The sequence below is a fragment of the Hyperoodon ampullatus genome (assembly GCF_949752795.1).
Source record: "Hyperoodon ampullatus genome assembly, chromosome: 9".
NCBI classification, from domain to species: domain Eukaryota; kingdom Metazoa; phylum Chordata; class Mammalia; order Artiodactyla; family Ziphiidae; genus Hyperoodon; species Hyperoodon ampullatus.
In genome coordinates this window covers 64,488,568-64,515,349 of record NC_136922.1, presented here as the reverse complement: position 1 = coordinate 64,515,349, position 26,782 = coordinate 64,488,568, and the positions used below count along the sequence as shown (strand labels likewise).

General features: G+C 42.1%; 2 protein-coding genes across 3 annotated transcripts in view; one reads left to right on the top strand and one right to left on the bottom strand.

The window, feature by feature from the left end:
* Positions 1-9,816, bottom strand: part of AVL9 (AVL9 cell migration associated) — a gene marked incomplete at both ends in the record, with an annotated part of 57,553 nt that extends 47,737 nt beyond the window's left edge. The window contains one exon of one of the 2 annotated variants that reach the window (XM_079712015.1): positions 9,709-9,816. In XM_079712015.1, the coding sequence (XP_079568141.1) occupies positions 9,709-9,801 (93 nt within the window). The remainder of the gene's footprint in view (positions 1-9,708) is intronic. The other variant, XM_079712016.1, reaches the window with a different exon arrangement.
* Positions 9,817-17,653: 7,837 nt separating this feature from the next.
* Positions 17,654-21,517, top strand: LSM5 (LSM5 homolog, U6 small nuclear RNA and mRNA degradation associated; the record flags this gene model as incomplete). The annotated part of the gene is made up of 5 exons (XM_079711469.1): positions 17,654-17,699; positions 19,451-19,546; positions 19,827-19,854; positions 20,572-20,644; positions 21,255-21,517. The coding sequence occupies 5 exons, from the start codon at positions 17,654-17,656 to the stop codon at positions 21,285-21,287; spliced, it is 276 nt and encodes a 91-aa protein (XP_079567595.1). The 3' UTR covers positions 21,288-21,517.
* Between the last annotated feature and the right edge of the window lie 5,265 nt (positions 21,518-26,782).

Below are 26,782 nucleotides of genomic sequence, written 5' to 3'. Positions count from 1 at the left end.
TAACAAATGATTTAAATCAGTTTGTTTTAGGGACGTCCCTGGTGGTCCAGTGGGTTCCCAATACAGGGGGCCCGGGTTCAATCCCTGGACAGGGAACTAGATCCCACACGCATGCCGCAACTAAGAGTTCACATGCCGCAACTAAGACCCGGCACAGCCCAAAACAATCAATTTGTCTTAATGAACTCTACCCTAGCAATCTTTTACACATCAATTTATTTTTAATGTATTTATTTTTGGCTGCATTGGGTCTTCGTTGCTGCACGCAGGCTTTCTCTAGTTGTGGTGAGCGGGGGCTACTCTTTGTTGCGGTGTGCGGTCTTCTCATTGTGGTGGCTTCTCTTGCTGTGGAGCACGGGCTCTAGGCGAGTGGGCTTCAGTAGTTGTGGCTCGCGGGTTTAGTCGCTCTGCAGCATGTGGGATCTTCCCGGACCAGGGCTCGAACCTGTGTCCCCTGTGTTGGCAGATGGATTCTTAACCACTGCGCCACCAGGGAAATCCCACACATCAATTTATTTTTAATATTTCAATATTGAACTTTTATATGGCAAAAAAGATTCCAATTTCTGGGCATGCACCACACCCACAAAATAGAATCTAACAAATTACTAATATCACCTGTGAAAGCCATGGGGGCAGGAACAGGTTTCATTAACAACCCTGCAGTGATTTCCTCATATATTAATAAATAGCTAGCATACCCTGTGATGAGTTGGATGAAGAAAACACAAGTGCAGAGGGCCATATTTCAAATCTAACTGGACACCCAAACATAGTTTATTCTGAAGTCAGACTTCTGACAATTTAATTACCTAGAACACTGCCAACTAGGAACAAGTAAGAAAAACATCTATCAGCCTAACCAGCTGTCATGCAGCCCTAGATAATATACTAAGGACAAGTCTTTAGGTCTTCTTTCAAAACCCATGACTGAGTCATTTTATTTCATACACATTTAGTAGATGTGCCCTCCCAGTCCACTGAAGAAAAGAAGCAACATATGAGAAAGCAGGGAGGGGAAGCTGAAAACTACAACATTATGTTTCTGGTCAACACTGAGAAGTAACTGCTCCATCATCTCCCTCTCTCTGACTGGCTATCAAAAGCCCAGCTGAGTCAGAGGCATGTGCAAATCACTCTGTGTTAAAATAAACCGATAATGCCATAGTACAACGAGTGACATTTGTTATGAAGGCAGAATCATCCAGGCTAACTTAAACTGTGTTCAGTATATGCTGCTACAAAATCTATTTAAACAAGATCCCCATTTTTAAAAAAAAGAACGAAAAGAAAAGATGACTTAGTCTCCACACTTAGAAAAATGGTGCAAAGTCACAAGGATGTTCTTTGCTGCACTATTCAAAATAGCAAAAAATTGGAATGCCACCTAAGTGTCTAAAAAGGAGACCAGTTAAATAAAGATTTCTACAAAATATTATTTAGCTATTTTAAAAATGCTATAATTCAATACTTATCAAAATGGAAGATATTAATGGTAAAATATTACATAAAAAAGGCAGGTCCTCAAATTTGTTTATAGTATGATACATTTTTGGAAAAAGCTATAAATATTCATAAAAAATATTCCTCCAGGAATATTCAAGGCAGGTTTCTCTAGGATATAGGATTTTAAGTGCTAGTTTTCTTTTTTTTTCCCTCTCTATATTTTCTCACTTTTCTACCACAGTGAGTACATGTTACTTCTGAAAAGAAATGTCATTTTTTGGGACTTCCCTGGTGGTGGTGCAGTGGTTAAGAATCCGCCTGCCAATGCAGGGGACACGGGTTCGAGCCCTGCTCCAGGAAGATCCCACATGCCGTGGAGCAACTAAGCCAGCAAGCCACAACTACTGAGCCTGCGTGCCACAACTGCTGAAGCCCGCGCACCTAGAGCCCATGCTCCACGAGAGAAGCCACCACAATGAGAAGCCTGTGCACCACAATGAAGAGTAGCCCTGTTCGCCGCAACTAGAGAAAGCCCATGCACAGCAATGAAGACCCAATGCAGCCATAAATAAATAAATAAATTTACTTTTTTGAAGTCATTTTTTAAAACAGCTGAAGTATGATTTTAAAAATTGTCAAAAATACCAATTTAAATAACATCTTCTAAAAATATCCTAGGGAGAAACTGAGTTTTTAATCTGGTGGCATCTTCTTCTTTTGGCCGCACTGCATGGCATGCAGGATCTTAGTCCACCATAGTGCCCCTTGCAGTGGAAGGGGGGAGTCCTAACCACTGGACTGCCAGGGAATTCCCTCTGATGGCACTGTAACCAAAGAATATAATAGGACCAGTCTTTCTCAAAATTATGGTAAGTAGGTCTTCATCTTCCTCTTATAGTGCCCATCCATGATAGACCAGGGCCCTTCTGCAGTCTCCCCTTGTCTAGCAAAATCTGTGCTCAGCAAAGGATCTGCACCACACTGATAACAAGAAGGCTACCCATGATATGTATTTTACTGGGGATCAAAGACTTAAGGCAGGGCTTCCCTGGTGGCACAGCGGTTGAGAGTCTGCCTGCTGATGCAGGGGACACGGGTTCTTGCCCCAGTCCGGGAAGATCCCACATGCCGCAGAGCAAGTAAGCCCGAGAGCCACAACTACTTAAGTCCACGCACCTACAGCCCATGCTCTGCAACGAGAAGCCACCACACTGAGAAGCCTGCGCACCACAACAAAGAGTAGCCCCTGCTCGCCACAACTAGAGGAAGCCCACGCACAGCAACGAAGACCCAAAGCAGCCAAACATTAAAAATATATATATATATATGTCACCGTTTCTTACATAGTTCATTTAGCATTAAGAAAAACTGCCTTTTATTCCTTGTGATTAGAGCATCTTTATTCAGCTTTCCCCTGTTAGCAATCAGCCATTGTCTTCTTTTTCCCTCCTCTTATCTTCTTTTGTAGTTAAGTATGTAAATTATTACTACTAATTGAGATCAAAATAGATTTTGCTATATGAGTGTTGGTTGACATAAAAAGAGAGCTACTTAGGGCTTCCCTGGTGGCGCAGTGGTTGAGAGTCCGCCTGCCGATGCAGGGGACACGGGTTCGTGCCCGGGTCCAGGAAGATTCCAAATGCCACGGAGCGGCTGGGCCCGTGAGCCATGGCCGCTGAGCCTGCGCGTCCGGAGCCCGTGCTCCGCAACGGGAGAGGCCACAACAGTGAGAAGCCCGCGTACCTCAAAAAAAAAAAAAAAAAAGACTTAAGGCAAAGAAAGAAATTTATGCCTGCTGTATAAAAAAATAAAATTCAAAAAAAAGAAATTGATGTACTGTTAGGCACTTTCTAGCTACCTGGGGAGAATTATAAGAGGACAAAAGAAGCTTCCTGATACTTCTAAATTTCCATTACACAGGTTGACCTCCCACCCTGTTTAGCTGCGATGCCAAGGCCTAAAAGAAAACTATTCCACTGCTATTAAGTGTTAATGTTGCAGCCCTGCAAAGTCAGAGATTTTCATCATTTCAGCATAGAAAAAGCATGGCTAAAATCAGCAAAAAACCTCCACCCAAATATAAAAGTGCTATGGAGGGCCAGAAAATGCAATCTTCTTTCAGGAGTTTTTCTGCATAGCTAAAAAAAAAAAATCCTTAGATTTTTCCCATAATCAGCCCACTAGACTTTTATTCTTCCCTAACCTCTAATTCTCCAAAAATTTGTTTTTTCTGTTCCAAAGACTTACTTATTCCAACAAGAATCACAAACAATACCTCCCCAATATTTCATCGTTGTCACCACAAGATTCCATCAATAGCAGGTGCATAAACTTTCTGTCAGCCAGCCTTCTGTCACCAAAACCTGAATGGGTCAGGGCTTGACACTATCACCCTAACATAAACCAACCTTCCCCTCAAATCTCCTCAACCCATTCCTGAATTTACAATGCTACATCCTGCTACTCATGGAGATTTCCCCATCATCAGCCCACTCAGACCAAAAGGAAAATATACTGTTCTCTTCACTGCTTCTAGTTGCTTTATTCATTGTTGTAACTACTCATGTAAACATGAGTTCTAGTGCTTTAATAATTCTACTTTTTAAAGAAGTACAGTCTGGTAAAACCAGTTTATCCAAGAATTAAAACTGCTAGTTATGTTTACAAAACCATGAACTCTATCAGAATAGTGGTCAAAATTCAAGTAATAACTAACTTTTAATGACATCACTTTGGAAAATAACTATTCTCTATTAATTTGAGTGTTTTAAAAAGTTCCACTCTATCTATGAAAGAACCAAAAAGTTTGATATACATTGATTATACTATTTTGCCAAACATGCAAATGTGACAAATACAGTTTATATATTTACGTCCACAAAGCAAATAAGGAACAAGCAAAACTCTGGGACACACAATCTGTAACCAGCAAACTACTATATAGAAGATGTCCATAAATTACCTCATGTCAGTGAGTCTAATTGCAGGTGAATAAGAAGGAAGAAGAATTCTTTGCTAAGTGCTAAATTTTAAAAAATTTCAGGGAAAGAGTTGGAATGGATAAATATTTCAAAACCGTTTGAATTGTCATGGTAGTACTTCACCTCACTTAAAACGTTCTAAATGTTAAGTAGATCAATAAACTAGAATAATGACCACTAGAAATTAACATGGTATCTATAGAAGAACTCATTCTCATGAATTACCCAAATAAAAATGAAAAAATAATCAAATGATAAACAGATGTTCATTTTAATTTAAAAGAAGGCATTTTTCATTTAAAATACATCTGAAGGCCTCAAAGGTAGAAAAAATAGGAAACAAAGTGAAGGAATCAACATCTACATGCCTAGTTTGAGGATCTTCAACATAGATGGCTTTCATCTTGCCCATGTAAACCGACCTCTTTATCACAGCACTGTAGAGCACCTTTGTAACAGAAGAGCCTACAAAGATTTAGTGCATTCCCCTAAATAATCATGTTCAACCCAGCACACTGCTGAAAGGAGTTACTTTTTTTTTAAAGAAATATATTGGCTTTTTTAAAAAATTAATTAATTTATTTATCTTTTTATTTTTGGCTGCGTTGGGTCTTTGTTGCTGCATGCGGGCTTTCTCTAGTTGTGGCGAGCGGGGGTTACTCTTCGTTGCAGTGTGCGGACTTCTCATTGCGGTGGCTTCTCTTGTTGTGGGCTCTAGGAGCATGGGGTTCAGTAGTTGCGGCATGTGGGTTGAGCAGTTGTGGCCCCCGGGCTCTAGGGTGCAGGCTCAGTAGTTGTGGCACACAGGTTTAGTTGCTCCGTGGCATGTGGGATCTTCCTCGACCAGGGCTCAAACCCGTGTCCCCTGCACTGGCAGGAGGATTCTTAACCACTGCGCCAGCAGGGAAATCCCAGAAATTACTTTTTTAAGCAAAGGTTTTACTTCGGCTCACTTGAATCTAAATATTACAAATTACAACCAAGTATGGGAATTTTCTCTATGAATAATCTCAGCGTGTGGAATGAACTGGTGATCAACATGACCTGCTGCATTTTGAGTACTTGGAAGAACAGTCTAACAAAGCACCCTCAAACCACCTGAAACAATCCGAAGTCAGTTACAATTCAATGAGCCATGTACTTTTAATCCTTTACACCTGGAAGTAAAATCTTAACGGTGGAGAAGGTAGCTGATTAATGCATCCTGAGGGAAATCTTACATAATTAGAAAGTCTGAAACACCTGATACACTACTGATTAACGAAGAATGGCAGTCTCTAGAACAGTCCTTCTGCCTAAGACTTAATGCATGTACTTTACAGAACATCAAATATATTTGCATTTTGAAGGGTTAAGAAAGCAGAGTTGGATACATGCACCACAATATCCATTGCAGCACTATGTACAATAGCCAGGACATGGAAGCAACCTAAATGTCTATCAACAGAGGAATGGATAAAGAAGATGTGGCACATATATACAACGGAATATTACTCAGCCATAAAAAATAACGAAATAATCCCACTTGCCGCAACATGGATGGACCTAGAGATTGTCATACTGAATGAAGTAAGTCAAATACCATATGATATCGCTTATATGTGGAATCTAAAAAAAATGGTACAAATGAACTTATTTACAAAACAGAGTCACAGATGTAGAAAACAAACTTAGTTACCAGGGGGGAAAGCGTGGGGCAGTGGGGGGTGGATAGATTGGGAGACTGGGATTGACATATACACAATACTATATAAAAAATAGAGGACCTACTGTATAGCATGGGGAACTGTACTCAATACTCTGTAATGGCCTATATGGGAAAGGAATCTAAAAAAGAGTGGATATACGTAAATGTGTAACTGATTCACTTTGCTGTACACCTGAAACTAACACAACACTGTAAATCAACGATACTCCAATAAAAATTTTTTTAAAAAAGAGTTGTAGGTCATCCAAAATCATTTGCAGAAGTGAAGAACATCCTTTAAGAACTAATATGACATATACTGGAATTTTTAGTACACTTTGATATTTTATAAAAACTAAGACAAAAAAGGGAGAAAGAGTAGGGCAACCAAAAGTGAGGTAAGTATAATTTTCAAAAGCTGCTTTCAGCCAGCAATAAGAAAATAACCCTGTGACTTCCCTGGTCCAGTGGTTAAGACTCCACACTCCCAATGCAGGGGGCCCGGGTTCGATCCCTGGTCAGGGAACTAGATCCCACACACGGCAACGAAGATCCCGTGCGCCATAACTAAGACCAGGCACAGCCAAATCATCTTTCATTGCATTGTGGCAGAACCCTTCGCATTCTCTTCAATTCTATCAACAACCCAGGTGACCAGGCACTCAACAAGTGTATGTATTCAAAAATAATTGCCTTCGTCTCCCTGAAGCACCTTGTGGATTACAAATATATATATAAAAGGCATGTATTTTTTCCACTCTACTAAAAGCCTACAACCTAAAGTGCTACTAAAAGAGATGCAGTTATAAAGACTAGGGACATCTGGGCTTTAATGTTAGTGCTGACAAAGAGGCTCTCCTTAACCAAACTTTAGTCAGGCTCCTCTGACCTCTCTTCTCAATTAGGCCTTGACTTCTGGGCTTCTGGGCTCATCTCCGCACTGTCCAACTTTAGCAAGAATCCTGTTAGGCCGGTTTAGCTAGAAACCCCTGTTACCCCTGAGGTACTAATTTTCCATCCACTGGCCCCCACTCTGCTTCCTGGCTATAAATTCTCACTTTTCCTTGTTATTTTCGGAATCGAGTCCAGCTGTACACTGAGGTCTCTTTTTGAATGTTGCAATTGCTTTTCTGAATAAAATCTGCTTTTACCACTAGCTGTGTAAGTATGTTTAAGTCACTTAACCTTTCTGGGTTTCAGTTTACTCATCTGTAAATTTAAGGGAGGTAGAGTAGATGACCTCTAAGGATCCCTACCAGGTCTAAAATTCTCATGACGAAATCTGGTAGAGGAAAATGAGGTACAGAAAAAAATTAAGCAATTGGGACTTGCTGGAGGTCATAGAGCTGCGAAGCCAGGACATCATCCAGGTCTTCTGACTCCCACCCAGCACAATGTCCATTTTACAAAACTAGTCACCGGGAATTCCCTGGTGGTCCAGTGGTTAGGACTTTCACTGCCAGGGCCTGGGTTCAAACCCTGGTTGGGGAACTAAGATCCTGCAAGCCATGCAGCGCGGTCAAAAAAAAAAAAAAAAATCAATCTCAATGCTGAAACCAAAAGCCAGACAAATCCAGAGAAAGGGCATACCCAGGGTGCAATTTCACCCCAGAGTTCTGCTTCACCTTACAATCTGTTGTTCAGTACTCTTTAATCCCTAAGCAGCATTACATTTTTTTTCCATAAGATAAATCATTTTTCCTTTCTGGAAACATAAATTATACTACTTTTACCAATAAAACACGTAGAACACATAATAATTAATCTTGACTTTAGATGACAGCAACGATTAAAAGATTTTATTCTATTTCCTACCAATATTTCCTTCTGTTTTGTCATTAAAAGTTCCATTCAGTTTGGTTGTGAAATGGGCCCCAGTTCTTACTTTACTGTAAAAGACTCCTAAATGCCACGGGGCTCAGCCGAATGAACACACATGGTGCCCAGGCAATTCTGACTCCAGCGTGACTTCAGTAAGATCGTTTTACTTCCTCCAAGTTTCAGTTACTTTGCCCATATTCAAGGTAAGTTATAAAAGACAACATCAAAGATGTGAAGTTTTAAAGTATTAAAAATCTAATGATGGGCTTCCCTGGTGACGCAGTGGTTGAGAGTCCGCCTGCCGATGCAGGGGACACGGGTTCGTGCCCCGGTCCGGGAGAATCCCACATGCCGCGGAGCGGCTGGGCCCGTGAGCCATGGCCGCTGGGCCTGCGCGTCCAGAGCCTGTGCTCCGCAACGGGAGAGGCCACAGCAGTGAGAGGCCCGCGTACCGCAAAAAAAAAAAAAAAACTAACGATGATGAACACTGTGTTTACATGCCATGGTACAATTATCTCAAATATCTATTTTCATACCTCTAAATATAGGGCCACAGTTTTTAAAATTTATTTTTTAAAATTAATTTTTATTGGAGTATAATTACTTTACAATGTTGTGTTAGTTTCTGCTGTGAGGGCCACATTTTAAAAACTTACATTCTACTGCTGCTGCTTTGAATTTTTTAAAATACCATACTGAATAATGCCACTTCCTCCTTGGTATCTTTCTATGCCATTCTTACCTGAGGGACAAGGAATACGATATATTTTAAACAGTCTTTAAAACACGTACAAACACAACTACTTTTTCACTCCCTCAGTTTTCTGTTATCATCCTCTAACGAACTTAAATTTTGCCAATAAAAGTCTTCTAAAATGTTACATTTTCTGTGAAATGCAAGAAACAAAATGCTACATTACCTAGTAGTAGCAATCAGTATTTTTAATACTTTAAGAATTTCAATTTACCGTTCACTAGCACATTATGACATCACTGTCTTCCAGCGTTTGCTCTCATTAAATAATCCTGTTTCTATCTTTGTTCCCTTGCCTTCCATACATAGACTGCAAATGTTCTATTGTTCCCGTTCACCATTTCAGTGAAGAAGCTTAAAAATGACTTTACATTTGCACGTTTCTTAGCTCGGTAAATACACTTCCTCTCACTGCAATTCAGCTGGAGAGGTCGATCTCTCACCAAAAGGCAATATCTGGACAAAACTAAACAGCAAAACCAAGGCCGAATGGGAAGCGGGGGGGTGGAGTCAGTACACCAGCCTAACAGGGGTTCTAGGGCTTCCACAGATAAACAAAGGAAGTTGATTTCCCCACGGCGCCGCGTGTACTTCACTCGTGTGGAGTCCCAGAGCTCATTACCTCGAAAACGCAGCCCAAGTGCTGAATTTTTCTAGAGGATCCCATTATAGGTGGACACCCATAAAGTCAGCGGAGGCAGAGCTGGATGGGGAAGAGAGTGGGCCGACCTTCGATTCCTTCCTCCCACTCCACCAAAGAACCTAAATACCTACCAACCCCAGCATACCGACACATAGCTCCTCCGCTGCTCAAGATACAATTTTCAGGGGCAGGAGAAAAAAGGGAGCGTGGGGGGTGGGCTTCAGGTTGGGTGAGTGCGAGGAGCTGGAGAGAGGAATCAAGTTCAGGGGCGAAGCCGAGGGCACTAGAGGGAGGTCTAGGCAGAGCGGAGCAGCTTGGGTGCCGGCGGCGCGCGAACGCCCGAACGGCCGGGGGCGGGCACGGGCCCCTTCCTCACCTGGCAGCCCTTCTTGTGATGAAAGCCGACCACCGCGATGTGCAGTACGGGCCCCCGGGGGGCGCTATCGCCGCCCCGCCCGTTCTTCTCCATGGGCGACCGCCGCAGGCCCGCACGACGATGACTGCAACCGCCGAGGGCGGCAAGCCGAGCAACCCCGTGATCCCCAGGAGGACGGCGAGCAGTGGATTTCAGGTGTCAGCGAGGGCGCCGCATGAGAGCCGCACAGGGAGCGGAGAGGAGGCCGAGGCTCCTGCAGCTCTGCGCCGCCCCCACGGGCCGCGGCCGAGCTTCCCTCATCCGCTTCCGCTGCTTCCGGGCTGTCACCTGACGCGGCGGTAAGGCGGGACTGGGCAGGATCGGGAGGCACCTGATGAGGCGGGGCCTGGCGGGGCCTGGCGGGGCCTGGAGAGGGGGCGCGGTGCCGGGAGAGGGCGGAGCCTGGTGGGGTCACCTGGCACACCTGTCCCCCGCTCACACCCTCTAGGTGCGATCTCATCCCGCTTCCTCCTCCTCTGTCCTTGTTTCTTCCCCCTTAAAATCTCCGCCCCTTCCCACCTCTTCCCTCAGCTTTCCTTTTTTTTTTCTTCACTTTCGGAGTATCCAGTTCTTTCGCTTCCTTTCCTTCGCCTCTCTGGCCTACAGTCTCTCTGTTCTTTACTCTTAAATTTTGATAACACGGAGACATATTGGTGCGGCTGTATATCTGTGTATTCAACCTTTAAATTACCTGCTTACCCAGAGTTTCTCTTTTGCTTCGTACTATGTTTTTTCCCTTATTTAAATATTATGTATAGGAATTTGGAAGTGTTTTAAGGCCTGATGCAGAATATCCTTGAAAGTAAATTTACAGGGAGACCTGTAAAATGATCCTTCTAGTCCTATTTTATTTATTTATTTATTTATTATTTTAATCCTGCTATTAAAAAAATTTCATTCTATCTTTCTGGGTTTAGTACTCTGGTCAGCACAGAGTACTAAAATACATGGGGTCTGTTGTCACCAGGATTTTTTATTTCCTTACTGATTGTACTAGTTCAATTAAAAAAAAATTGAATCTCATTTTATGTCAATTTAAAGTGAATAATGGAAATACTAATAGATTTAACAAGTCTTATCCAGGGCAGTTTGAGGATAGGTACCTGCTTCAAATAGCATTCACAATTATTACAATAACGAGCTGTGAAGTTTATCATTACAAGTTGCACATCCCTTAGTTTAGACAACCTTAGCAGCTGATTCCACTTCTGGCCTTGAAATTTAAGGACATTCATTCTAATCTAAGTATGGCTGAGAAAAACAGTATACTCTTCTTAGAATATACTTTCTATGATTCAGTTGAACTGTTTTAATGCTAAGAAAAATACTGTAGAAAAATTTCAAGATGTTGCTACTATTTCTTTTCTGTATTACAAAAGTCTTGGCATTGGCTCAAAACTGTATGTGAAACTATAATATTGCCTGTATACAGACTATGTTACTGTTTTGTTCCATCTGCCTTGACATTTTCCACAATTGGCCTAACTAAAATTGAAGTGAAATTGAAGATCTTTTCAAAAGGGTGTAAGGGCAGGGCATCTTAGGACTCTGTATCTACAGTGAATGCCAATTGTTTATTCATTGTGCAGGAGACCCAGTAATAACTTTATAAAAATCCGTGTCATTTTGCATCCTAGGGCCTCCAACTAAGATTAAATCATTTATTCATAACCATTATGTTGCTTAAATGTTTAAAAATTATGTCATTCAAAATAATGCTATAAACAAAGAAGATATGTTACAGGGAAAATTGGAAGAGAAAGTAAACAAGTGGATTTCCAGAATTTTTTTCATCTCTAAATATACAGACTGGTCCATTTAACAATTTAGAATAACAACTTTTACGGTAGTTTTTTTTTAAATATTTTTAAATTAATTTATTTATTTTTGGCTGCATTGGGTCTTCGTTGCTGCACGCGGGCTTTCTCTAGTTGTGGCGAGCGGGGGCTACTCTTCGTTTCAGTGCGTGGGCTTCTCATTGTGCTGGCTTCTCTTGTTGTGGAGCCCAGGCTCTAGGAGCACAGGCTTCAGTAGTCGTGGCACGCGTGCTCTAGAGCACAGGCTCAGTAGTTGTGGCACATTGGCTTAGTTGCTCCGCGGCATGTGGGATCTTCCTGGACCAGGGATCGAACCCATGTCACCTGCATTGGCTGGCGGATTCTTAACCACTGCTCCACCAGGGAAGTCCTACATTAGTTTTTAATGAGTTGTGTTAATATAAAATAAATTCATTAACAACATATTGTCTACAAGGACAAATATCTATTGAGGGGAAAATAGAAATTTCTCCTTTATTTTAAAAAGTATTTTAAGGAACAAGATTGGAAATAACAATTTGAGATAATGGAATACTTCCTGAACATTATTTTGTTTTGTTTTGTTTTGTTTTAACTTTTTATTTTATATTGGAGTATAGCCAGTGAACAATGTTGTGATAGTTTCAGGTGCACAGCCAAGTGACTCAGCCATACATATACATGTATCCATTCTCCCCAGACTCCTCTCCCATCCAGGCTGCCACATAATATTGAGCAGAGTTCCCTATGCTATACAGTAGGTCCTTGTTGGTTATCCTTTTTAAATATAGTTGCGTGTACATCTCAATTAACTCCCTAACTATCCCTTCCCTCCCCCCCCGCCCCCCTGCAACCATAAGTTCATTCTCTAATCTCTAAATCTGTGAGTCCACTTCTGTTCTGAACATTATTTTGAAAGGAAACTTTTGCTTGTATTTTTATGATGACATTTATCTCCAGGGAAAAAATTAGAAATGCTTTTCTGAATATACATTACATTGAAGAGCTTCTTTTAATTATATATATATTTTATGGTGAATTATAAATTCTATTTTATATCTGCTCTGTAAGTAAGAGCTAATGGGAGAAAAACCCTGGAGACATAGAGCTGTGGCATGTTTTCAAATTCATTAAAAATGAACTCTCCATCTGGAATTGCGTATCGTTTCTTTTTGTGTCTTGCCTCAGGAAACTACTCAGTAAAATAAAACCACTCCCTTCCTGCAATCCCCATTAACTCTACTCTCTAAACAAATTGTATCTCCTTTTTCAGAGTATAAAAAGACTTTCTTTATTCTTCATCAATAATATTGAATATTGCTTATGTTAATTTGGTTTCTGTAATGGAATACAAAGTATTGACTTTCTTAAAGTATATTTTCTGAATTTTAAACTATCAAGTAACAACAATGCCTTGAATTTGGTCCCTACTCATATTATAGTATGGTGAAAATAAAACAAGAATAGAGATAGGAAAACATACAAACAAACAAACAGGAAAAGAAAAGGGCTTCACAACAAATTTGGCATTACTTTGTCTTTAGAATCATGTGAAGATTAAGGAGGTTTTTGATGGATATAAATGAAATAGAATGAGAATCAACTTAAAGAACTTAGACCATACCTGGCCACAATGCTTGCCCTTGAACAGGTCTCAGTAATAATGATCTTAATGGAACAAAAGAACAAAAAAATGTTATCAGACAAGAGAAGTAACAATAGCAAAGATAATAAATCTGTCATAAAGACTCCCAGCTCTGTTTCAATGATAAAGGTTAGCCTGAAGCACTTTCTTGAGCTGTTTTGCTCAACTGTAACCTGAGGTTTGATGTTGACCTTTTGTAACCCTCCTGCCTTCAACCAACAAAAACTGACTCTGTCGACCTTTGCCCCAATTCTGTGCTGAATTTTCTGCTCAAGCCCCCTCATGAATATGCATGTACCTTAGCTTAAAACTTCCCCAATTTTCCTGTTCAGAGACACTGTTTTGGAAAAGATCCCTGGTGTTATCCTTACTTGCTGCAAGTAAGAAATCCTGCCTTCTCTGGATCTTTGGCTTGGTTGCGTCTTTCAGCTAGACACCCACCAAGAGGCAAACCCAATTTTCCGGTAACAAAATTGCTGCCTTAAAATGGCTTATGTCTTTAAAAGTAAGATAAATGTGAAACTAGCTACCTAGCAATGCTAGCTTTTGTAACACCTACTCTAAACCAACCATCATATTAAATATTAGGAAACAAAGATAAATAAGTAATAATAGCTCATATTTAATGAGTCCTCTGCTAGCTACTTTTCACGTATTATCTCATTTAATCTTCACAACAATCCTGTAAGTAGACACTATTATTCTGTTCTTTCCAATGGGTAACATGGGACTTGCAAAGTTTGAATAGGTCAAATAACTAGAAGGAATTGTGGTGGAGATGAGGTTTGAATTAAAGTAATTTAACTTAAAAACTAATGGATTTAATCATGCTGCTTCCCAAAATTCTTGACTTTGAGGAACCCACAGTCTTTTGCAGGAATGGGGTTGGGTGGGATGTGTGTTACCCCCTGGGTAGATAATTATAAGAAAATGTTACCGAACACAAGTTTGTGTGACCAATGCAGAGTGAGGCCAAACAGACCGAAACATTGGAGTTTGGAGGAGAGAAAGATTTATTGTATGGCCAAGTAAGGAGAATGGGTGGCTCATGCCCCCCAAAACCCCAAACTCCCTGATGGTTTTGGGGAAGGAGATTTTATAGGCAAAATTTGGGGTGAGGACTGCAGGGTGTGTGACTTCTTGCTGATTGATTGGTAGTGAGGTAACAGGGTGGTGCTCTAGGAATCTTTTTTTTTTTCTTTTTGCGGTATATGGGCCTCTCACTGCTGTGGCCTCTCCTGTTGCGGAGCACTCCGGACGCGCAGGCTCCAGACACTCCGCGGAATATGGGATCTTCCCGGACCAGGGCACGAACCCGTGTCCCCTGCATCGGCAGGCGGACTCTCAACCACTGCGCCACCAGGGAAGCCCTAGGAATCTTATGCTCAACCTGAAGCTACTATCCTCCACCTGGGTGGGGACCATAGTTCCTACAGAATTCAAAGGTATTGTTATATATGTTCCTTGAGCAAGAACCAGGACCCTGCCCCAAGGGTGCACCATTGTTTCTTGATTTCTCCTCCCTTATTTCTGCATCCCCTCCCTTCCCTAATTAGAAACTGTTTGAATCTGCCCTTTGGAACTCAGGGAAGGTCAAGGAGGCTGAATGAAGCCTATTTCCTACAAACAAGAAATGGGGGACACAGAAAGTCTTTTGTGCCCAGGAGGGCCCACAGGGGAGAGCATTGAGAGCATTCTGAGAGCTATTAACATTGTTGAAGAATAATGAGAGAACCCAAGTCTGCAAGTCAGAGAAGCTTCACAGAGGTGGTCACATTTGAACTGGGTCTTGAAGGATGAATGGGATTTATTAGAACTTGGGGACAGAGCATCCTAAATGCAATAAAGTAAAATCACTAAGGACTGAGGTTATTAAAGGACAGCATTTAGAAAAGGGAGGGTTTTATGACAAACTCAGGGGAAGTATATAAGATTTAAGTTAAAGTGCAGCGAGAGATGTTTGGAGGAGGGCACATGCCAAGTGCACACAATATTCCCTCTACTTGGAATGCTGCTCTTGTCTCCTTTCTGCCTATCCAATTATTCATCCTCCAAGACTAGATTCCTGTCAATTCCTTTGTGAAGCTTCCCAAGCTATCTATGTGGCCAATGGGCAAATTTAACTCTCTGAGTATGAGGAACTTTATCCAAATACCAGATCAAAGTGAAACCACAGTCTTCCTCAGATGCAACTTGAACCCAGCCGTACTTCAGATTGGGACTTGAACCCACAATACCAGACTTAGGAGGGGACTCAAACACATTGTCTTTTCATTGAAGCAGCTTACATGGTGTCAGGACTTACTGAAGGTCATGTTCTTTGGTCTCAGCACAGAAAGAATTCAGTGTGAAGCAAAATGAGTGATAGGCAAAGAGTGGGTTTATTAGCATAGGATGCTTGTGAGGGATACCAGTAGTCAGGCAGGGGAGCACAGCTCCGAGAGCAAAGAGGGCTATATTTTTATAATCAAGGAAAAAGTGGGGAGGGGAGAAGACCAGCTCCTTCCTCATTTATGGGTAGATGTCAAAGCTTACATCATTAGCTCCTCCTTTGACCCTATATGGTCTAACCCAGACTGTAATGGCACTATTTGAATCATATGTATATTAGCGAAAGGGTGGTGACATATACTAAAATATGGTAATTCATCTCAGGTTTCAGTACAATGTCCCCTTTCACCTAGTTTCTTTCCCCTTTCACCTGTATTCCTGTTTTGGCTTCATGCAGAAATGCTACTCTTCAAGAACCATTAACTCCCTGACTTCATGTAACTAGATGTAGACCCCATATCTCTTGTCTTGTGTTTTAACTATCAGGATTTGTGGCTTGAATGCGCCTGGTATTCCTTCAAGGTAGAGTAAATTTTCCACTATGTTACTGGATTCTTTTTTTTTCTTTTAAACTGGATTGTTTTCTTGAATGGTCATTAGTTTACAACAGTCTCCCAAACTCCCTTAAAATTCTCTCTCTCTTTAATCCCCTAGTGGGATTTATAAACTAACTATTTAATTATCCTACTCTATCTCTATTAAAAAAGTAAAGATTAGGAGTAAGTGTATTTGTAAGTTTCCTGACACATATGAGGTACTCAATATTTATGAAATGCAAAAAAGCCAGGATTGGCTTAGTATTTAGAAGGAGGCTGAATCCCAGGGGGCTTTGAACTCAAGGGCCCACCTGTAAGGGCTTCTGAGCCTCCTCACTGATGTTTGCCTTAAATCATACCTACTTCTCTAGGATCCTTGAAGCTAAAAGAGGACTTTTTGCTTTATGTATTAAATTTCATATGCCTTCCACATAATGTTTGTTAATTGTCTTTCTCCCCTATTTATCCTCTGGCTCCTATAAGGACAGAAGACATTGTAGTTCTGTTCTTTACACTGTTTTATACTCAGCAAAATGCCAGACAGTGTGCAACTAAAGTATTTGTTCAATGAATGAATGATGGGTGCTTTACAGCCATTTGTTGTATGAATGAAGGATGTTCTTTCTGGCCTCTCCTGCTTAGGCTCTTTAGTTTTAAGTTCCTCAGATACAAACATAAAATATACTATGGCAGAAAATTTGTTTGCTTTCTCTTTTCAAAAAAGAAGTGTAAAAGCATCAGGGTTTCCTAAATGTGATGTCATTAACATAGAGTGACATCTGGTGGTTGCCTGTTGGACAATGTGTTTGTGGAAGAAATAGTGAATACAAACAGTCTATAGTAGACTCCTAGATATAACAGGATTTAAGAGCGATAGTAGAAAATAGGACACATATTTAAAATCTCCCCCTCACCCAGAAAGATTTTTTTAAAATGTTAGTTGTGGGTTTTATCTATTTATGTATGTATTTTTGGCCACACCATGCGGCAAGCGGGATCTTAGTTCCCTGACCAGGGATCGAACCCATACCCCAGCCATGGAAGCACAGAGTCGTAACCACTGGACCACCAGGGAATTCCCTTAGCTGTGGGTTTTCAATCCACCGAACTTTTAAAAGAAGCGGTAGATTCCTTAAAAGAAACAAAAATAACAACAACAAAAATTTACGAAAATTACAACACAATGAATCGGTGGCGGGAAAATCAAATTTATTTATACTGGTCTGAAGAAAGATCCTGGGTTGAAATGAGATACAACTTGGGGAAGATAAGACGACTCAAAGGTTTCCGTTTGGCAAAGTCTTCCGGGTTAGAGGAATAATTTATTTACAAGGTGGGATAGCTTTAAAGTCTCTTGGAAATTTGGAGAGAAAAGTGAGTGTCTGTCGAGACCGCAGAACGTTCAGGGAACGGAAATATTTCCCAGGATCTCATTGCCAGGGAAGGAGTGACTGGGAGCGATCCCCGTTGGACCGGCCCGATCGCACTCTCGGCCTCAGATTGGTCGAGTCTGTCCGGGCTGCCGGAAAAAGCGGAAGCGCGCTCTTTCAAACTCGCCTTCCCAACTTCGAGAGACGCAGAGTACTTCCGGCGTAGCCATGGCGGCTAACGCTACCACCAACCCGTCTCAGCTTCTCCCTCTAGGTAACCGTTGTCGTGTTGGGGTGCTGGGGCGGGGAGCTGAAGGTTAGGGTCGGGGCCCGAGGGGCAGCGCAGCCCTTGGCTGAGTGTTAGAAAAATGTATATGACCAACTGCTTTCTTTCTCCGCGGCTCTCCTCTAGGCTCCAAGTCTCTGCGGCCTCAGGCCGCCCACGTCTCTTCGGCGTGGTGGGGTTTTCTCGAGGCAGGGACTTTTGACTCCCCAGACCAAACCGTCACCGGAAGAGGTTCACGCTTAGTGAATAAGTCGTCGGCCTTCTTTGTTGTGAGCTCGCCTTTACAGTAGTGGATAGCAGTCCCGTTCCTCAACCTGGCATTTAAAATCCCCATATTAGACCCTGTTGCCTATCTGGCCGGTTGTTGAGAGAGGCGCCAGAATCTGGACTGCGCCTTAAAAGAGGACTCTGGAAACTAGCTTTTCTTGCCGTTCATTCATTCAACAGTTATTGCGCCTCTGTGCACTGGACACTGTGATTGGGCACTGTTCAACAAACTAAAATCACGGCCGTTGCCTTCAGATAGCATGCAAACCCGTGTAGGGAGCAGGATACCGGGCAAATAAACACCGTACCAAATAACGCTTAAGCCTGCTGAAGAGCAAGTTCAAGCTGCTGTCAGACTACAGAGGGTAGGCTTTTGGGGGTGGGGGAGACGTAGTGACAAGAAGGGATCTCTGGTGAAGACAGGCCTTTTTTTTTTTTTTTGCGGTACGCGGGCCTCTCACTGCTGTGGCCTCTCCCGTTGCGGAGCACAGGCTCCGGACGCGCAGGCTCAGCGGCCATGGCTCACGGGCCCAGCCGCTCCGCGGCATGTGGGATCTTCCCAGACCGGGGCACGAACCCGCGTCCCCTGCATCGGCAGGCGGACTCGCAACCACTGCGCCACCAGGGAAGCCCAAGACAGGCCTTTTTAAAAAAAAAAAAAAAAAATGTGCTATATCTTTCTGAATTTTTTAAATTAATTAATTAATTAATTTTTGGCTGTGTTGGGTCTTCGTTTCTATGCGAGGGCTTTCTCTAGTTGTGGCAAGCGGGGGCCACTCTTCATTGCGGTGTGTGGGCCTCTCACTATCGCGGCCTCTCTTATTGCGGAGCACAGGCTCCAGACGCGCAGGCTCAGTAGTTGTGGCTCATGGGCCTAGTTGCTCCGAGGCATGTGGGGTCTTTCTAGACCAGGGCTCGAACCCGTGTCCTCTGCATTAGCAGGCAGATTCTCAACCACTGCGCCACCAGGGAAGCCCAGGCCTCTCTCTTAATATTTTGTATCTGAAGGGTGATTGAGCTAGTGGATGTGGCCGTGATTGTAAAGTGTCATGGAACAAACTCTTTTTGAATGATCAGTGTATGCCAGACAGTGTCCATTGGGGATACACGGATGAGTAAAAACAACCACCATCTCTGCTCTCATGGACCTTAGAGTCTGGGGGGTGGGGGTGGGGGTGGGGTTCATATGTCAATAAGGTAACCTAAAATAATATTAAGCCACAGCCATGATAAATTGTTACAAAGGAGGGGTAAGTGGAGAACAGGGAAAACTTTCCTGTTAATAGAATGATTAACAGAGACATGTAATGTAAGATCTAAAGTTTTAGAGTGAATACTTTTACTGGTTTATCTTTCACCATATGCAAGTAATAAGTGCCAATAGGCACTCACATATTTGTTGAAGTAACGAATGGGCAAAATAATCTTTTCTCTCCTCTCCCCCCCCCTTTTTGTTAAAAAAAAATCCATAGAGCTTGTGGACAAGTGTATAGGATCAAGGATTCACATTGTGATGAAGAGTGATAAGGAGATTGTTGGCACACTTCTGGGATTTGATGACTTTGTCAGTATCCTTTTAAAAGTTGGTAGTATGGTTTTTTCTTCAGTATTTTTTAAAAAACTGTAGACAATCAGTACTTACGGATTATTGTAATAAAAATTAATTTATTCTCATGGAAATTGTGATAGTGTTTTAAGAGGTGCGTGTACTGAAAGAAGATGAAATTACCAATCACAAGCATTTTGAATTTGAGCCATTGTGTTCAATGTTATAATTAAAACTGAACAAAGGCAGAAGCCAGAGTAAATTTAACTTGGTATATTTATTTTCTTAACACCAAATTTCAGATATGGTACTGGAAGATGTCACTGAGTTGTGAGTAGTGTTAAAAATTAAGGAATTGGGCAGGGGAATCTCTTTTTAATTTAAGGCAGTTTTAGTACTGTCGAGTCAGTAAAATGATCTGTTGAGTCAGAGAACACTGCCTATTCGAACTACTCTAAAGATAGAAGTTTTACCTACTGATGCTGGTAAAATTGGATTAGAGGATTATTACCTTTATGTAATTGTCACTAAATTGTTAGGAAATTAGTAGAGACAAAGCTTTAAGGTAAAAGGTACTAAAAACAGCCAGGGATCTTAGGGCTCAGGTCAAATAAAGGAACTGATAATAAGAGCATTTAATGCTTTAAATTAATTATTCTACAACTTATATATAATAGAAAATGTAAATGATGCCTCAGTTATATTAATTATAAAGATCATGACCAGTAGCTCTGCTTTCAGATTTGAATTAATTACAGATTGGTATAATGGGTAAGAATCAGTAGTAAATAATAGTAAAAAGAGTGAGGATAGTAAACATTTTATTTCATATTTGATCTCCTTGGCAAGTTTCACCTTTTTAGATGAAGATCAGCCCAGTGGATGTGCATCTTAGGCCAGTCAGTCCACTCTGTTGCCTTTGGGGAAGAATTTACATCACCCAGGGGTGATGTACATCACCCACTTTGTCTCTGAAAAGTGTTGGTACAGTTGCCTGACCTCATGTTCATTTATATATAATAATTAACCTTTAATCTATTTGTTTAGTGAAATCACACCAGAAGGAAGAAGAATTACTAAATTAGATCAAATTTTGCTAAATGGAAATAACATAACAATGGTAAGACACAGTAAAGCTATTTTTATTTAGATGTTAAGCCATTTTTGTGGGGCAGGGATTACAGAACTAACTTGATTGACTAAATGCTCACGGTCCAGTGGTGCTTAAGTTGGGAAAGGGGTGCTCTGGTGGTCAGGGCTTTATGGCCAAACTGTTGAAGATGACATTAGGCCTAAGATTAGTTTGCTTGTGCTTTTTTTTTTTTGTGGTACGCGGGCCTCTCACTGTTGTGGCCTCTCCCGTTGCGGAGCCCAGGCTCCAGACACGCAGGCTCAGCAGCCATGGCTCACGGGCCCAGCCGCTCCGTGGCACGTGGGATCTTTCTGGACCGGGGCACGAACCCGTGTCCCCTGCATCGGCAGCCGGACTCTCAACCACTGAGCCACCAGGGAATCCCTGCTTGTGCTTTTTAATTATTTGTTTTGCCAAGAATCATTGTTGAGACACTAAGTATTAATTGATGATGTTGGAATTGTAAACAGCAGTGACATGGAGAAAATGGAAATATGGGGGAGGGGCAAAGAGGCGGGCGATCAATGAGGAGCTCTCAGTAGGGGTTTTTAGACTATGTAGTACTAAACTAAATATTAAACTTTTTCCTCCTTTGCAGCTGGTTCCTGGAGGAGAAGGACCTGAAGTATGAATGGATTTCCTTGACTTATGCTAGATTCTGTTTTGTCTTATAATGACAACAAAATAGAATTTTAATTTTAACCTTTTAATGTTTGTATTCCGTGAAGCCAAGTTTTCCGTTAAAGGGAAATGCTTTGAAGATGCATTGTAAATGCCTGTTTTTGTAAGTTAATCATGATTAAGTTGGAAAAAGAAGAACAGTTTGTTCTTTGAAGACAAAAATAAAGGTGTTTTTGTCAACTGTCATTTTATTTATTATACTGCAATAGCCAGTGGTTGTAGTTACTTTGTCACTTGCTTTCCTGTCATTTTATGATTATTTGCTTCCTCATTTAGGTGACCATTTGATTCTCAAACAAAAATTGTTCCAAACAAAATGATGAGCTTTGATTTTGAACAGGTGCATTAAAAAAACCTGAAATGATTACTTACAAAATTCAGTTCAAACTCTGATGCTTTGAAATGAGGATTTTTCTGCTGAACTCCAGTTCCGTTAACTCCTATTAAAAACAAAGAAGCAAAATACACAGGTAATATATGCACATTGTAGAAGTGCAGATAAAGTAAAAAGGAAAATATTAATCACTTTGCTGTATATCCTCTTAGACTTTCTTAATATACTCTCAGTACACATTTTATTTTTACAAAAACTTACTCTTCCTGAATGTACTGTTTTGTAGCCTCCATATAAGACTTTTTTTTGAATTTAAATGGGGAGAATCTTTCCATGTCAAATATTTTGGCAACATTAATGTGTGCATAGTATTTTATTAAATGGGCTTACCATAATTTACTTAACCTATTCTTTATTACTGGCCACAGTAGTCTAACTAAATCTTTATACATTTTTATTTTTCTTAGAATAAATTCATAAATATGTAAGGTCAAAGGATAGATATTGTGTTGCCAACAAAAAGTTTGTGCCAACCTACATATAGTTGTAGTTTTTCATAGTACCCTTCACACACTTACCAACATTGGCTATGTTCTATTTTCTCCTCTCTTTGCCATTGTGATAGGCAAAACCTGGTATGTTTAAATTTTTAAAAATTAATTTTGAACTGATTTGTATTTTGTGAATTACTTATATGAGGGTTTTGCCATTGAGATACTGTTCTTCTTACTAATCTGTAAGAATTCTTAATAGGTTACTCTTAATCATGCATTTTGCAATAACTTCCCCAGTTTGTAGTTTGCCTGTTGGTACTTTTGTTTGTTTGTTTGTTTTTATTTTTGGCTGTGTTGGGTCTTCGTTGCTGCGCACGGGCTTTCTCTAGTTGCAGCAAGCGGGGGCTACTCGTGGTTGTGGTGCGCAGGCTTCTCATTGCAGTGGCTTGTTGCGGAGCACGGGCTCTAGGCACGCGGGCTTCAGTAGTCGTCACGCGGGCTCAGTAGCTGTGGCTCGCGAGCTCTAGAGCGCAGGCTCAGTAGTTGTGGCACAGGGGCATAGTTGCTCTGCTGCATATGGGATCTTCCTGGACCAGGGCTCGAACCCATGTCGCCTGCATTGGCAGTGCTGTGTTCTCAAACAAGTGGGAGAGAGTTCCGGTGCTTTTTTGCCACATAGCTTACACACTTTCCTTTTTCAGGAAGGTGAGACTAAGCCAGAAGACTGTATACTAGATGTCCCAGGCAGTGAGTATGCCAGGGAATTTCTGGCCCATGCACCAACCAAAGGACTTTGGATGCCACTGGGGAAAGAAGTCAAAGTCATGCAGTGTGAGTGTGGAAGGGTTTCAAGTAACACCCTCAATACATGCAAGTTATAGACCACTGTTTACAAACAAGGTCACTTCTTTTAATTCATTCTCCCCACAGCCCTGCTAAAGTCAGGGCATGATCTCTGTGCTATAGATGAGGAAGCCGCCTTGCATATGTTATTAAGTGTTCTGGGGTAAGAGGCAGAGCAGTGCTTTGACTCCAGGGCTTCTGGCTGCAAGGGCAGTGGTCTTCCACAGGGCTGTAGCTGCCTGCGGAGTATATGCTTCAGTAATATGCCTGTAATGGAAAGGATATTACATGTTAAGGTTTTATCCAGGTAACCTGAGAGGAGCTCTGGGCCACAGAGGGTGGGTCTGGAACAGGTAGGGCTCTGTGCACACCCTCCACCGCACCAGAGCAAGCAGCACCTTCATCCAGCATAAGATGGTGTTTGAAGAAGGGGTACGGCTGCCTTTAAAGACATTTGTACAAAGATTTTTCACGCACACAATTAAAATAGTGTTTCCCAGTCCCTTTCCTTCATTGCCCTCACCTCCAAGGGGCCACCTCAACCTCTTTTAAGAAGGTTATTTTGAAGTTTAGCTCTGGACTAAACAAGGACTAAACATACCAAAGGCAAAAAATTTGCTCATAAACGCACCTTGTTTTTAAAAATCCCTTCCAAACCACCGAGCATCAATCAGAGTCATAATAGCCAAGAGTTAAGATGTGACAATACCCCAACCTTTAAGTAGAAGTGGTAGGCTTAAGTATTTCTTGAGTCTAATGGTTTTAGAACTAAGACTGGAACTTATTTAAACTTCTCTGGGGCTCTTATGCATCCCATTCTTCACTTACCTGCTTTGCTTCATTCTTTGCACCCCAGAGGTAAATCATCTCCCAAAGCTCTCCTTTGGGCCCTCCCTCCCTCCCCACTCCTGTCAGCTGTGCCCCCGCCAGTCACAGGATGGTCCAAACTCAAGCTTCAACCAGGTGTGGGGAGGCTGCTAGTCCAGTCCCTCAATCTCACCAGTTTATGCCCCTCCCACCATAACCCACACAGCAAAGCAAAACAACTTCTCTTCCCAACTTCTGACTCCAGCCTTTTTTTAAAGATTCATTTCTGTTAGTCCTCTCACATATCTTTTACTGCCATGTGAATCAAAACCGTCACCACTTTGTTTTGTTGAATAAAACTGGTTTTCAGCCATATAAGCACTCTTCACTCTAATTTCTCCTATAGAATACTGCTGGTTGAAATTCCTACGGCACATTTGTCTCATTTCTCTACTCAATCTGGATTAGCCCCTTGCCTACAGGATAATAATCTACAAGTGAAGAGAAACACTACTACTTTACCCCATTCTCCTATTTCCCAATTCCTCTTCCAGTCTTCCCTTCTCTGGCAGGATGGTCTCGAGAGGAATCCTGCCTTGGCTGCCCATTTGAGCTCACGCTACTGTCTCCATTCCCACTCCAAACTTGCTCCTCTTTTGTCTCCAAACCACAGAACCTAAAACTGTGTCGAAATTCTCTGCCTCCACATGGACTGCCCATTCTCAGCAATCCAGCTAGACTGACGTCCTCCTGACTGTCTCAGCCCAACTCTCCTTACTGCTACCACCCAGCTGTCTATCACCTTCTACTAGAGAACTTTGTTTCACATTACACTGCAGTTTCCTAGAATGCAGGAATTCTAACTTGGGATTCTCTTTGCAAATCCTATGAATATGGGCACCTACAGCTTAAGTGAAAACATACTTTAAAAATGGAGAAATGCTATTGATTCACAGCTGCCTTTGCATCCAGGACCCAGTATGGAACCACCGCAGACAACTAAATAAGAATAACCCCCTAGTCACTTATATTCCAATGGTTTGTGAGAGGCTCTCCTGGACTCCAGTCCCTCTGGCTTGGGCATAGTGTGTTTTCTTCGGAGGGTGACACCAGTGCTTTCACAGCCATCCTGTCGTTTCAGCTGGTAAACCACAGGGACGACGTGCTCATATTCACCAGCTTGTAATAACCTGTACTTCTTTCTGGTGGGCCAGACCGTAAGGTGGGGAGGGACAGAGCACGCAGGTGGCGTCCTGATGATCCTTCCAGCCTTCAGGTAAGACCTTCCTTTGGAAGGTGTCAGAGGGCCCTGCGGACTCACTTCTTCAAGGAGGCATTCTACCTCATGCAATTCATCTTCAACTTCCAACTCAGAGTCTTCCGAATCCTCAGGAAGCACAATGGTCAAGGCAGCGCTTTTCTTCAACAAATAGGCTGTCTTAACATTTGAGAAGCTGCTCAGGTCTTTCAGCTTCCTGCCTTTCACAGTCTCTTTAATCTCTGCACACCTTTTCAAGTTCTCTTTATGCACCTCCCCAGTCTCATCATTCACCATCACTTCAACTCTGTCTGCACTTAATTTCCTATTTGTGACTGGCTTTTTCCGTGACCCCTTGGTTTTGCAGTCTGGTGAGGTCCCTTCATCTCTGGAGGGCAGTTGCTGGGGAGATTTCTCTACCTGTGCTTCATACCAACTCATGTCGCACTGGATGCCCTCATCCACTTTGGTAAACTGGGCCGACCAGGTAGGGGAGGGAACGCGGCCCTCATGGTTACTGTTCTCCACCTCACCTTCATCTTCATCTTCATCCTGGTTCCTACTCTCCGCTGCTCTGCTCCCTTTCTCGTTTCCCACTGGATGCCCTCAACCTACCCTGTACGGGGTGGAAGGAGGGGAGGAATACTGACACTCCTCATAGAGGCTATGAGAGTCACCTCCAGAGGGCGTTTGCTGGGGGAATTCCTCGAGCTGTATGCCCTCACCTACTTCATTCGGCAGGGGGACGGGAAATTACAGGGGAATAAAAATCATCCTCGTAACTCTCAGAATAATCATCATCCTCATCAGTTTCAAAGAGGTCCCTGTACTTCCCCCATCGTCCTTCACTGCTTTCTGATGATGGCTCAGGCTGTGCATCATAGCACTGACCCATGGCACCCTGAGTGGCCTCATCTACTTTGTTGACCTGAGCCAACCAGTTCGGGGAGGCAATACCTCCCTCAGGATAGCTAATGTTCTCTGCCTCTTCCTTTTCACCCACATTCTCAGGGGAGAATGTATTCACAGGGATACTGGTCACCCTTACTATGTCATGGCTGTCACCTTCTGAGTTAACATCTTGTTTTTCATTCAAGTTTTCAGCCTGTTGAGGTTCAGTTTCTGTTTGTGTGTCTTTTGTTTTCGTTTCTTCCCAGTAGCCACCATATTGTTGGAATTGTGCCGTGTTATAAAACACAGGAACCATGGGTCTTTGGTTGAGAGTAGTGGGCAATGGGGACTGAAGGACGAGGAAGCTAGGATACTGACTGAGCACCACAGGATATGGAAAATACAGACTGCATTTGTGAAACCTAGAAAGAGAATGGAATAGTTAGCTATTTTGTCTCCTGCAGCTGGTCACTACATTCAGCCAGTACACACTACACTTGTACAGCCACAACTTCAAATCCACCACAGGACAACCACCCAGTCTTCTGTTACCTCTTCTGTTACCAATGCAAAGGACTAAAAAGTCCTCCCCAAGTTCTTACATGAATAGCTACTAACAACTTTCTTAACCCATCTCACACACATTTCACAGGTCTGTAATCCATTTTGCTTCCAGAACAATCTTTCTGAACAATCTGATCCTCACTTCAGTTACAGTATTGAATGGCTTATCATTGCCTGTCAGGATAACCAGGAACAATGACCACATTTCTTAGGATGGCATAAAGCATCTCATTATCTAGTTTCTCATGGTATCA